The sequence below is a fragment of the Nylanderia fulva genome, unplaced genomic scaffold (genome assembly GCF_048542155.1).
Source record: "Nylanderia fulva isolate GAGA-0341 unplaced genomic scaffold, ASM4854215v1 Scaffold20, whole genome shotgun sequence".
Classification (NCBI taxonomy): Eukaryota; Metazoa; Arthropoda; class Insecta; order Hymenoptera; family Formicidae; genus Nylanderia; species Nylanderia fulva.
In genome coordinates this window covers 4,146,629-4,160,673 of record NW_028190264.1, presented here as the reverse complement: position 1 = coordinate 4,160,673, position 14,045 = coordinate 4,146,629, and the positions used below count along the sequence as shown (strand labels likewise).

Below are 14,045 nucleotides of genomic sequence, written 5' to 3'. Positions count from 1 at the left end.
TAAGACAAGTTTCGCCGATTTTGCGGTCGATCGAGATTACCTAAAAAGATGCGCCGGAGAGAATCGTCGCGTTACAAGATATATCATTAATATTATACCGGGCGCGGATTTCCTACCCCTTTTCCTCCATCTAACACGAATTCAGTGAAAAAATGGTTTCTTTATTTTTTTTTTTTTAAATTTTTCTTTTTTTTTATGTTAGTTTTTCGTTACTTCTCATTATATCGTTATCATACCTTATTTCCTTGCACTACTTTGTGCTTTAACTATGGAAACGAGAAGAATATACGGCGCCAAAACTACGGTATTGTTAGTTGTACTTTGTTGGTGTGTGTGCGTGTTTTTAATTTTATTGTTGGCGTTTTACGTGGTACACAACCACAAGGCTCATCGAGGGCGATGTCCCCTTTGGTGGTCCCGGGGTCCTCCCTTTCCTCGGTAAAGTATTCCCAAACCGGGCAAATTTTTAATTTTCAAAACGTTCTTTTTCTCTCTCTCTCATACGCTTGCAAAAATTTTTGTGCCGAATCGAAGTTTAATTATCTTCGAAAGTATAAGATTAAAAAAAGAAACAGAATGAAAAAGGATAAGGAAATTTTCCGAGGAAACTGCGCGATATTTTAACATGCGTTAAAAAAAAAGCACAATAAGCATTTTTGATAAGATTCGACAGTATACTCTGATTCATAATTAAATAATACAACTAAGTACAAATGACACGACGCGTATTGGATTTATATATCTTCATTATCGTTTACTCGACAATGTTGTACTTGCTCATGTTTTAATTGGACTCATTTCATTTTTATATCAGTGTATGTATATATATATGTATATATACATACACTTCAGCACAATATATAATACAATCATAATGATCGTAATAATGATGATGATAATTAATAACTAATAATAATAATAATAATAATAGCAACAAAATAAAAATCATCATTGTCTCGACCATCGTCGTCATCATTATTATATAATGTATTTATAATATTTATATCGTGTGGTGTGTATGTATGCGTGGATCCCATACAATTACATCATCGTATCGCCGCGAGTATAAGTATATATAATTACAATTACAATCGTAGTTATTAATATTCACAACTTAATAATAATCGCGTTCGCTACCGCGTTTCGCCTTTTCTCTTTTTTTTTTTTTGCTAAAAACAATGCGCAATTATTGTGTGTTTGCCCCGTTCTGCCGTTCGTCCATCGTTCACGATCGTCAATTACTCATTATTATTGTTGTTGCTTAATTGTATGTACAGAAGAGGTATATATTCAATAATATTAATTAATTGTTAATATTTATAATAATTTAAGTTTACGTTCTCTCTCTTTCTCTCTCTTCTCACACACGCATGACTACTGTATATGTGTATAGGTGTGATTATCTACAAAAAAAGAAAAGATTCACGTCTGCCATTTTTTTTTCTTTCTTTCTCATTATTCTTTAGTATAAAATTCAAGTGTATTTTTAAGATATTTAATCCGAGCCGCTATCTTGAACAGAAAAAATTCGCCGATCAGCTGATGGGAGAGAGTTATTTTGTCATAAATAAGTCTGCAGAAAATTACATCGAGAAATGAATAATCTCGAACAGACTCTCAGTAGTATTTATTTTCGGCTTTCAAGTTTGCAGGGGAGTTTTAAAGAAATTGTGTCGAAAATCCAAATAAAACTATCACACTCGAATAAAACTCTCAAGAATACACTTAAGGCCCGATGAAAGTCTTCGTCGCCGTAAAAAGAGTTTGTATCTGCCGGATCGTTGGTGTTCCAATAAAAGATCGTCAGCGAAGAAGCGGATGAAATCCCAGCATCAGGATTTCTCGATCTACTTTCATATAGGCAATCCGTCAACGCTGGAACTTCGACGAGAATAAGACCGAAATTGAGAGAGGTTCCAAAACAGGATTATTATTATTAAATTGGAAGAATGTAAGATACATTATTGCTCTGGCGACTGGTACTTGCTCCAGAGAGGAGAAAATCACTGAGAACTTGTCGATAGTATTGATTGGCAGGCGTCTCCTGCGTAAATAGTTTAGGAATCAACGATGGATTAATTCTTATTTTCGAGTTCAATTTCCGATCGATGCTGGTAAAACGAAAATCGAGGTCCACGTCGATCGATTTCGATCTCTGCATTCCACACTTTCATTCGCATAAAATAAAAAAAAATAAAAAAAAAAACATTTTTCAGAGAGAACGTTTCTTCTTTGTACATCACTTATGTCAATGATAGCTTAGAGATCTTGTGATTCGTGTCTGGTAGACACTACATATAGTTTATATGTATTTTTTGTGTATAGATGTATGTGTATTCGTGTTCTTTCTTTCTCTCTCGTTCTCTCACTCTTGCTTGTGTACTATAAGGACTAATTGTAAGTGTCTTTAAACTAAGACGTCGCCTATACGCGATATCTATCTCACCCCTAAGATTAGCAACATGGACATTATTATTTTGTTTCTCTCTTCATTAAAATCTCTTTCTCTCCCCTTTTCCTCCCTCCCGTCTTATCATTCCAAGTCCCACTCGAATCGTTCAAAATATTCCATTTTTGTTACTCTTATCGCGCTAAAAAAAAATTATCCTTTCTGTCACTCTCTTGCTCTCGTTTTTTTTAGCGATTATTTAATTAATTCTTATCATCATCCTTACAGTATTTTAGCCATTGTGTTTCTTTCAACCCGGATTATTTCTCTTTTATACCTAAGAGTTTTATGTATATGTATAACATAGGGTCGATTTTCCCTGGTTTCGGAAGCGATTGGCGGCTGCCAGGACGTCGCCGGGATCACTGTGAGCCGAGGACTCGATCCTGCTCGTGAACGCGCAATATGGTATTTCCGAATAAGAGTGAACGAACAAGGCCGAAATGCGAGAATCAATAAGAATCTAAATTCATACAAAGAATTAAAAAAAAAATAAATAAGAATCTTTTATAAGAGAGAATGAAGAGAAAGAGAAAATTCGAAGAATTATGAAGGATAAAACTAGAAAATTCTTACTGCTGTTATAGAGATTATATATATATATATATATATATATATATATATATATATATATATACATTTAATACATTAATTACATTTAATAACTATTAAGAACGGAGAGCTAACTCTTAACATTTTAATCAAAAAAATATTAATTGGTAATATCTTAATATTTGGTTCCTCGTTCTCGCATCGATAAATCGTTTATTGCTATCGGATCGATTAATATTGAATTTTTGAAGATGATTTCAATTTAAAGCGATATCGGTAAAAGCTTCGCTTTTCGTTCGTTTCATCTTTAAATAAAGTAGGAAAAAAATAACATCCTCATCCATTCTTCATCTATCTTTATGTCTTTATTATTCCTTGTCAGTTTTCGATTTTCGAGTCATCTAATCAATGTGGCTTCTCCTTCAAAGGTGTCAAAGGCACATGACTGAAAGGTACCCCGCTAATTTCTACAGTCGTTTCTCCTTTGCCCGACTCTGACTCTGGTTTTTTTTTCCCTCATCATCACCGATATTGCGCGTTCCGAGCACGTTCGTTGGATTGTAACAATCGTCGTATACAATCATGTTCTACGTATTGAAGAGAGTGGGTATTTAAGACAAGTTTCGCCGATTTTGCGGTCGATCGAGATTACCTAAAAAGATGCGCCGGAGAGAATCGTCGCGTTTACAAGATATATCATTAATATTATACCGGGCGCGGATTTCCTACCCTTTTCCTCCACTCTAACACGAATTCAGTGAATAATATCGCGTTTACTTCTTTATTATTTTTTTTTTTTAATTATTATCCTTTACTATTTATTATGTTATCGTTATCGTTACTTTACTCATTATATCGTTACTCACTACCGTTTATTATCCTTGCTACTACGTTTGCTGCTTTAACTATGGAAACGAGAAGAACGTAGTACGAGCTGCCACAAACTACGGTATTGTACGTACGTATGTATCTTTGTGTGTGTGTGTGTGCGTGTATGTGTATATTTTATATGTTGGCTGTTCTACGTGTGTACACACACACACAATGTGCTCATCGAGGACGATGTCCTTCGGTGTGATCCGGGCCTTCCTCCCTGTTCGCTTCGAGTAAAGTATTTCCGAAACCGGGCAAATTATATAATTGTCAATTCGTTCTCTCTTTCTCTCTCTCTCGCTCGTTCACTTTCACTCACTCACTCTCTCTCTCTCTCTCTCTCTTTCTTTCTTACGGCGTATATCCAAAAATCTTTAGAAATTCTGATTGTGATAAGAATAGGTACAAATATTGTGGGAAGATTATCGTAGCGAATATTACAAAATTTTCTCGGTTCTTTTTTTCTCTCTTATTTCTTTTTCTTGTTCTCCCATACTCTCTTGCAGACGGGAAAGAAATGTCGCAAGCGATTCAGCGATTCTCGAAAGTGATTTAAAAGATTGCTGGCTCACAGAAGGAGCTGGACGAAATTTCATCAGGAATCACGGTTTACCGAGTTTTCCTTCAAATGTGCGAAGAAAAAGGCTTTTTGGAGCTCGCAAATGGAAAAATAGTTGTATTTCTTGCTTCCTTTCTTTCTTTCTATTTCTCTCATCTCTCATTCTCACCTTCAACCGCGTTCATCCGCACTCTTCAAATAGTTACAACTTTTTTCTGGGGTTCTTTTTTTCTCTTGATTTTCGCTTAAGTTCAACGAGAGTTACCCTGTGAATGCACGCACGAAGGGTCGCAGAAATCACCCCTATGTGCAGGTGCAACACCCGAGAGATAGTATCTGGGTACGCTTTTAACTGCTAAGTATCGTCCGCTGATTTAAATATAATTGACATTACTTAATGTGTAGTGATGATGATTGCGAATATTGTAAATATAATTTAAAAGTGGAATTATGAAAAGAATTTAGTGGTCAATTATGCATTGAAATGAAATGACATTCTAAAAAATTATATTGGTAAATTAAAAAAGGCCAAATCTAATAAAGTAAATTATGTTTGAAATCTTGAAAAATAATTTTTAAAAATACCTCGCATGAAAGATTCGAGGCAAGTAATCTCCTTTTTTGGAATCTAAAAATTAAATTTGCTATTTAATTTTTGCGTCTAATATACAATTTTAAAAATTAGAGATAATTTCAGAATAATTCTTTCAATTAATTTATTATTAACAAATTTTTCTTAGAACGTTAAGAGGATGTCGCGTTCGCTTAATCTTAGTCATGTTTATTACTTTCGATAAAATGTTATTGCAAAATATACAATCTGTAAATATGTGACGAATTATGCGCGGAAGTTAAAAAATAGTGTGGCAAAAGGGTGCCAAAAACGTTTTAGTTTCATTTCTCTTTTTAATTTCATAATGCAAAAGGCTTGTTCATGATATGCGTATGGGACATGCGTACACAGTATAAATATGCGAAAGAAATGCATTTGGATGAAAGGGACGTTCGTCGCGAATCTACAGAGCGACGGTAACTAGGTGAATTTGTAAAGATTTTTGGGCGCACTAATCTTCGCTTCCGTACACGCGCAAAAACGAGACTGCTTATTTGTAGCTCATACTTTATAATTTTTATCGTGTGTGTGCGATACAATTACGTGTAATTAGCAATATCATTATTAGACTTTTTATTATAATTAGTGTTACAAAAGCTTGATTATATTTGGATCGGACTGTAGCAATATATTCACATAACTATCGTCGTGGAAAATAAAAATTTAACGTTTACATTATACAATTATTCTTCATCACCATTTCATCGATTCGGTATTTATTTGTAGATTCTCCTCAAGTCGCGTAATAAATACAGTTATTTCATATAGTAATCATCATAATCATCAGCATTATCGGCTCTCCCGACCCGGTTTCCCCTCATCCATTATTATACGACAGTCGTTTCGCGATACTCTTTTGCCAAATATTTCTCCCCTTTATACATACATACATATATATATATATATATATATATATATATATATATATATATTATTTTCCCTATAAAGTATGAACCACACCCACGATCTAATAAAAAGAATAAAAATTCAATAAACACTTTTTTTGCAAAGATTTACATCTTTGCAAAACAAACTAAGCGAAAATCATTTTTTTTCGCCGTTTCCAATGCGTGATCAATTCTATTTTTATTTTATTTAATTATTGCATTGATTTAACAATCAATTTCCCTCAATTCTTTTGTCGATTGCAAAGTAGTAAGCACCGTGGGTTCATCGCGCGACAATATTGTACGCGAGATTGCACGACAAGAGAGTAGTATTATTTAGTATCGCTACTACTCATCTAAAAAGTATAATCGGTAACTGCAGAATCGCAGAGTCCCTGATGCTATTACGAAAATCGATCGTTGTGAGACATTGCACACTATCTCTTGCAATTCTCTCTCCCTCTCTCTCTCCCTTTTTCCTTTTTTCTATCAACTCGATAAAATTAATCAGTGTTCTCAATCCCTTATGACTACAAAATTACAAATATGAAATATCATAAATCGCGTATCTACTGGCACTGATAACGACTGAGACGAAAGCACACAGAGCGGAGATGCGAAGTATCCGAACGAAAAGTACACGCTTACGAAAAATCAGTATCGCGCAAGATCGTGCGGACATTCTCGTTCAGCACTCTAATTCACAATAATTATTATTATGTACAAAATCCTACTGCTTTCTCTCTCTCTCTCTTTCTCTTTCTCTCTCTCACACACACCCACACACACACACATCGATCGCATCTTTTTCTTTAACGATCGGTTCGAAACTTTTTTCTAATGCATCGTTTCTTTTATTCCATTTGCGTTTCATACGCTTCATTGCATTGCGCTGCATGCATATTGTACGAAGAATAAATTCCGTACAAATAAAATTAACAAATATATCTAAACTTATATTTTTATCGCGACTATTCCGCAACTTAATAAAACAAAATCTCAGGGATTAGTTTCGTTCTGATGATCACCCGCTTATCCTGTGACAGAATGATCGAGCGACTATAAGCTCTGTATAAATTTTTCCTTATCTCCTTATGTGATATCCTCTCTGCGTTCCGTACATCGAAAGAGTATAGGATAGTTAAAGTTACAGTGATACATGATTCAGAATTGTGTGTTCCCATATGTACTTAACAATGGTAGGAAAAATATATATATAGTATATAGTTGTTCACGCGCAAATAATAAACGCGCTCGATCGATTCTTTTGGGAGTTGTAACGGGCAATCGATCAATCATTCGATCTTCCCTTTGTTTTTCTTTCGAAAGTTAAAAGAATGATTCAGCCTCCGACAATTATAAAACCTTACAAACTGTATCACACAGGAACGATATTTATACATCATTTTTTTTCTTCCGCGTCGATTTTATTGCTATGAAATGCACGATGAATGTCCAGGATTGCGGGACGACTATCAAAGTTCGAAACATCGGCGTCCGCTTGCGGAGCGGAGGAAAACTCTCTTGTACTAAAAGGAAAGTCAAGCGGACGCGGCATCGAACGGAGATAGAAATATCGTACCCTGGAACAAGGATTTTTCAGAATTTCTTGAGGAAGTGCTCGGAGAATTTGCGTCGATCGAAGAGACAAATGAACCGAGGAGAAGAAAGAAGAGGCTCATCTAACAAACCCAGGCTGGCAGTAGTTGAGAAGACGACAATGCGCAGACGCGGTAACTTCTTCGCCTAGGCAGTTTGATCGTTCCTTTTCTTGTCCTCTTCTCCACGAACCTTGTCTTCTGATCTTGACGCGTGTCCCACGATCCTTCCCGATTTTCATAGCTCTTGTAAAGTGCAACAGATGTGACGAGGATGGTTCGGATATTCGGCGCGTGTCTTTCGAAGATAGCGATCGCGAACCTCGCATTCTGGTTAGGGATACATATTCAGATCATTCCAGAGGAGAAAAGATCGAGCGGGGGAATCGTTAATGGATCATCTTCGAAACTGGCTTTATTACTTGATCACGAAGATTCCAATTTGCCGTTCTGCGTCGACTCGACAGAATAAGCAGCTTCTCCCTTTTCCACGTTTTACCCGTTCGCATTTCTTGTCTTCCTGAAGGAGAGGGAGATCGATTCGTGGACATCAATTCTTCTCTTTTTTTCTCTATTTCTTTCTTTCTCTCCAATTTTCTTTTTTTTTCTATCGCTAAGTCGCCCCGTCATCCACGCGATAAGTCAGACTATTTGGATGCTTTCTTGAAGGGTTCCGCGAAAACGGACCCGCGCATAAGTTGCTGTTCCGCGGTATCTACCGACTTCCGGCGCTCTCTGACGATTGGGCGACCGCCGCTGGATTGTGACTTGTTTCGTATTCCATCACTTCCTGATAGATCAGCTCCTTCCACTGGTCCACCGTATGTTCCCTTTCGTCCACGCTATGGTCATATGGACCTGGTGCGGGCTGTAACACGAAGAGTTTTCTCATAAATAATTGAAAGTTCGGTTCTTTGATAAGAATTTTCTCGAAAAATAAAAAGATGGCAAATGTCTTCTTAAAAAGGATCATCTTCAACGTGAAAAATCCGTTTCATAGTCATTTTTTTTTATTGTTACATAAAAAATAGAACTATTTTATTTTGTAGGAAACATATACATATTTTAATGCATTTACTTGTTTCGAAGGAAAGATTTCAATGTGCTTTCTTGAATTAAATGATGAATCGAATGATTTCTTATCCGATTTCTCGAATGATCCTTCTCGTGGAAGATGGTCCGATTAAAAGAGGCCAACTTATTTACGTGATCAATCGATAAAGTCTACTTACGGCATTGACTTCCCCCTCATCGTACCAGACGTTTATGTAATTGTGCAGCAACGCCTCGTCCACGGAAATGCGTCGTTCCGGATCGATCACGAGCATGCGCGACAATAGATCCCTGGCTTGGCTCGCTAGAAGAGGAAGTAAACATTGTAAAGGGAAGAACGAGGAAAGACAAGGCAGCGATAGCGAGAATCTTCCCGTCCGAGTGTCGAAAGTTCCGCGAGTTCCGCGATCGATTCCGCGATGCGGACGTCGACTTGCTGACCCACTCACCTTTTAATCTATTGTGCTCCGAGGAGTCCGAGGGAAACAGTACGTCCGGGAATAGCCTCTCGAAAGGATAGCCTGGATACCGCGGCCTGTTCTCCACGTAATTCCTGACAGTCGGCTGCAGCCGTTGCATGAACTCCTGCGCCGGAGTGCCAAGTTGCTCTGGAAATAAATCAGAAATAATTTATGGAAAAATAAAATGTATAATAATAATTTTTTTTATGGAAACATGAGACAAAAAATAGTTTATTAATAATAATTCATAATTCTACAAGATGCAATAATTATCTTCTTTTGAATAAAAAAATATTAGTCTGTAAAGCAACATCACTATTATCCTTATATAGCAAAAAAAATATTAGAAGGAATAATGTAATCATTTTTATGATAAAAATATAGAATAAATTTAAACAGATGCAGTTTTAATTTTTTTTGCCTACATTATTCATAAAATTATTCACTATTTTAATCTTTTATTTAATTCCAAAAGCACGCATATTTATACAATAAATTAATATTTCAAATATGGAATTATATTTTATTTTAAATTTCATTTTATTTCACATAATATCTTTAAAATTTTAAATTTATTATATTTCATAAATTTTAAGTTACTAGAAATTTATCGTTCAGTAATACGATTAATATTGTCAGATTAGTAATACAATTACATTATATATATATATATATATAAAATTTTAGATTAACAATATAATAACCGTTTCAACTAAAAAGTATAAATCTTACCGATTATTTTGTTCCACTGATCGATGTGATCCGTGCCCGGGAAGAGAACACCACCGCGAATCATTTCGCCCATGATACATCCCACCGACCAGATATCCACGTTCTCCTTGTAGCCCATTCCCAGAATCACCTGGGGAAAAGGACAGACATTCCGAGTGAGCGGAAGGATCCAACTGCTGTCGCGAAAAAATTACATCTCGTGAGAGAGATTCGGCTCACCTCTGGCGCCCGATAATACCGCGTTACGACATAGGGTGTCATCATGAATGTGGTGCCGGCGGTCCTCGCCAAGCCGAAGTCGAGGATCTTTAGCGTGCAGTCGGACTTCACGACGATGTTGCTTGGCTTTAGATCCTAAGGGTCGAAAGGCAAAATCTTAGAGATTTGTTTGTAATCAAAAAATTAATTAAAAAAAAAAAAAGATAATTAAATTTGTGAAATGAATATTAAACGCACAGACGAATAAAACCATCGCAAAATATTAGACGGCAAGTTAATCGCGTTATACGTGTAAATTTTAATTTTTACCGCGCAATTATACGCGCGCTAATTTCGCTTCATTTTTAATGAGGCGCGCGGCGCCGATTTTAGTTATTCTATTATACGAGCAGGAGTAGCGGAAAATTAATCAGAGCAACAACAGTTCATTCTTTCGCCGCGAAACAACAAGAGAGAACAACATGTAATATGCAGAAATGGCTGTCGCTAATGAATCTCGTTACGGTAAATTAAATGACTGTTATGCAATTTTCATCCCGAGGTGCAAACGTACCCTATGAATGATGCCGGCCGAATGCAAGTGCTTGATGCCGCACAGCATCTGGTAGAGAAGGTACGACATGCGTTCGTGATCCAGATCCATCTGGATCACCTGGCACAGATTCGCGTCCATGAGCTCCATCACCAGGTACACGTCTTGAAACTCGTCCAGCGATCGTTGAGGCGTGAACGCGTTCAGGAGACCGATTATCTGCGAGGTGACAAGTAAATTGAGAAGTCGGATGCAATAATAACGTGCGAGCCAATTTCGAAATCGTCGGATACTACACAGCGAATGTTGAATGACCAGCGAACAAAATTTATCCTCTCGTCCTCTCGTTAGTATATACTTCGATTTTTTTCATTATTATTTATCGCAATTTAACTCTTCTCGATTATATTCTGAGATCGAATTCAGAGAGACGATCGAAACTGGATCGACGCGAACAGTTGATTCGATTAGAAAATTTGATTAATGCCTGAATTTACTTTAAATTTCCAATTTCCGCAAATCTCGAGTTGTGTAATTTAATTAGCACACATCCCGCTCCCAGAAACTCAAGTGGATCGAAATTATGATCGCGAGTACGAGGAGAAAAGTAATATTGACTCTGAATATACTCGGCTAAAAATGTGTTAGATTGACGGTAAAGCTTGAAAAATATTGAACGTATAAATTTTATCGCGAACTCTTTATTGCACAAATGCAGCAACGATAAAACTTACATTTTTGTGATTGACCAGCTTCATGAGCTTGAACTCTCTGTAGGCCCTCTTCGCGTGTGTCACGTTTTGAAAGGGTCTAGACAGCTTCTTAATCGCCACATTTTGCGCAGTGACGGTGTCGTACGCCGCGCTGCAACAGAAAAATGCAAAAGATCAATTATGCGCTTAATCGATCTATCAATCTTTCGTCTCTCCCCAGGAAAAAATGTCAATTTTAATATAAATAATTTCTGAGCGCGATGAAAACTTGTTGGCATTTATCAATTATTTTATTTTCGATTTATTTAAATTATACCGCCTATCTACGTCCTGTTTGTCTCGCAAGATATTTTTATTTAAATAGAATGTAATATTAATCGCAGTATTAACAGAACGCCATATATTTTACAAAAAGTGCCATATGTTGAATGTGCAGAATATATTAATGAACACAAGAATAATCATGTTCGCACGTCTTTGCAAGATATCTGACAGATCTATATAGCATTTATTAATAAATAAAAAAAAATTGGCTACTATAAAATTTTAGCTCTATATTATAGCGAATATTTTTCAACTATAGAATTCCCTGTTAAACTGTAGCAAAAAAATGATTAATTATCATAGCTAAAATTTAAAAAAACTATGGTAGCTAATTTTTTCTCGCGTCTCGACAAAAATCTAATCAAGAAAACATAAGACGAGATGTCCGCGAAAAGTTTTACGTTAAAATTTTAGCTCTATATTATAGCTAATATTTTTCAACTATAGAATTCCCTGTTAAACTATAGCAAAAAAAAAAATGATTAATTATCATAGCTAAAATTTAGACAACTATAATATGGTAGCTAATTTTTTCTCGCGTTTCGACAAAAATCTAATCGAGAAAACATAAGACGAGATGTCCGCATCATATTTTCAGCAATGACAAACTTAATATCCATGCATGGATACGTGAAACGTATACTGTTTAATATGCAAACGAAAGTGACTGTCAAAGTGTCAACGAGAGACAGAAAAATGGGCACACCGACAGCGTCGTATGGACCATGGGAATTTTTTGTATTACTCACCAGACGATACCCTGGGCGCCAACGCCACGCGGTACGACGTCAACGTACCTCTCGGGTATGCAAAGCTCCGTGTCGCCAAAAACGTGACGACGATAGTTTTGAACGTTGCTCGATTCCGTCGCGTTCGTCGCCATCGCGTTACCTCATTAAAAACGACTCTCTTTCTCAGCTTCGTTAGATCTTTCTTTCTTTTTCTCGGACACTCTCTGCTTCTCTCCGGTTCTCGTGTCTTAACTAGGTAGTGTATATCGTCGCTCTCTAGCTACCAAACCAACGACACAAATACTACAAGGAACGAAAAACCATCAAGTGGCGACGGAGAAAATTTATCGTTGCCGGAGTTCTCGACGACGACGTTTGCGACCGGAAGACTTTCAGCGATTATATGACGTTAAACGCGATTACCAGCACGTAATGAAATCCATTTATCTTTTCGTTAATATCGCACGATTTATCTAAGGAGAGAAAGAAAAATGAATCTATCAGTTATTGACGCTGTTATTAACTCGAACGATTGCTCCGCTAAAAACTCGCGTGTATCTATTTTTCCTTTTCGTCGCGTCAATAATTCATTTTTCGAACCGATAAAAATATATCCCTTTATCTTTTTATAAGTTTATTTTGTCATAAATCAAACTTTGCGTAAATCAACGAGATTAAAATATATCTTCGGCGCTACTTCACGAATTTTATGATTTATTACGAGAATGCAAGCTTGTCAAGGAATAGTAAATTGCAGTCTGCGCCTCGCGCTGTAAAACGGGTCGCGTTTCGCGGAACGTAATTTTTCTCCGTCGATCGTCGCAACAATGTCACCGACAGTGGTCTCAAAGGACAAACGAGCGTGATGTGTAACTCTTGGAACGAACTCGAGTTTTAGTCTCGTCGTTCCACCTGGCAATCCTTCAAAGATCCTCTCGTTCTACCACGCGAAAGCTTTCCCTTTGAGAACCGTGTCGCACGAAATCATGCTTGATTGTTGGAACCATCCGTACAAAGGTTTAATGTGATTTTTTTTTTTTTTTTTTTTTTGAGAGCGAGAGCGATCCATTTTTGCGAATATTTTCCGCGAACCAATTTATTGTGCGAGAGAAAATTGGCGGATGGATCCAAGAACCATGCAAAAATAAATAAATAGCCGAAACTAAAAAATAAAAAATAAAATCATATAGCAAATGTGTAACTGCAATATAACTAAAATATTTGTGCAATAAATATTTATTCTACTCAAAATAAATATACCTTTTAAAAGAAAAAAATGGTGCGTATAAGAGGCATTAAGCGAATCGAAATACATAAATGTTTATCGAGCCACGAGTACATTTTTCTTATATCTTTCGTATGAGAAGTTGAAAAGATCCATTTTATGGTTCAAAAAAATATGGTTTTTGCAGTCGCAGCTTGTTAAACGAATTTGATTGAATGTGAACGGAATTGCAATCGTCAGTTAAACCGAAAAAATAATGAGCGGCGCAGAAAGTGCACTGCAGAAAAAGCAAAGCATGCAGTTCTTACGTCAGATGTGTAATCGTAAGCACAAATGACAGAACATTTCCCTTCACCCTACCTTTCATACTGTCGTCTTCGCTAACGAGATAGTTTCCTCGAGAGAGAAATCGTATTCGACGATCGATTATCGCAAACGAGCTAAGAGTTTCCTCCCGCTTTTCTTCAAACGTTTCTGTGTGTTTAGCTAAGATCCATCGGATATATATCCAAGGAGATTTAAAG

At 36.4% G+C, this 14,045-nt stretch overlaps 1 protein-coding gene across 7 annotated transcripts in view; it reads right to left on the bottom strand.

The window, feature by feature from the left end:
* Window positions 1–966: 966 nt before the first annotated feature.
* The window catches only part of bsk (mitogen-activated protein kinase dJNK), a 148,954-nt gene continuing 135,875 nt past the window's right edge, over window positions 967–14,045 (bottom strand). For 5 of the 7 annotated variants that reach the window (XM_085482294.1, XM_085482297.1, XM_085482295.1 and 2 more), the window contains 7 exons: window positions 11,263–11,392; window positions 10,550–10,747; window positions 9,997–10,131; window positions 9,778–9,907; window positions 9,034–9,192; window positions 8,764–8,888; window positions 967–8,399 (listed from right to left, as the gene is read on the bottom strand). In XM_085482294.1, the coding sequence (XP_085338420.1) occupies window positions 8,247–8,399; window positions 8,764–8,888; window positions 9,034–9,192; window positions 9,778–9,907; window positions 9,997–10,131; window positions 10,550–10,747; window positions 11,263–11,392 (1,030 nt within the window). In that variant the 3' untranslated portion in view covers window positions 967–8,246. Of the gene's footprint in view, window positions 8,400–8,763; window positions 8,889–9,033; window positions 9,193–9,777; window positions 9,908–9,996; window positions 10,132–10,549; window positions 10,748–11,262; window positions 11,393–12,314; window positions 12,577–14,045 lie in introns of all 7 variants that reach the window. The other 2 variants (XM_085482298.1, XM_029299869.2) reach the window with 2 other exon arrangements.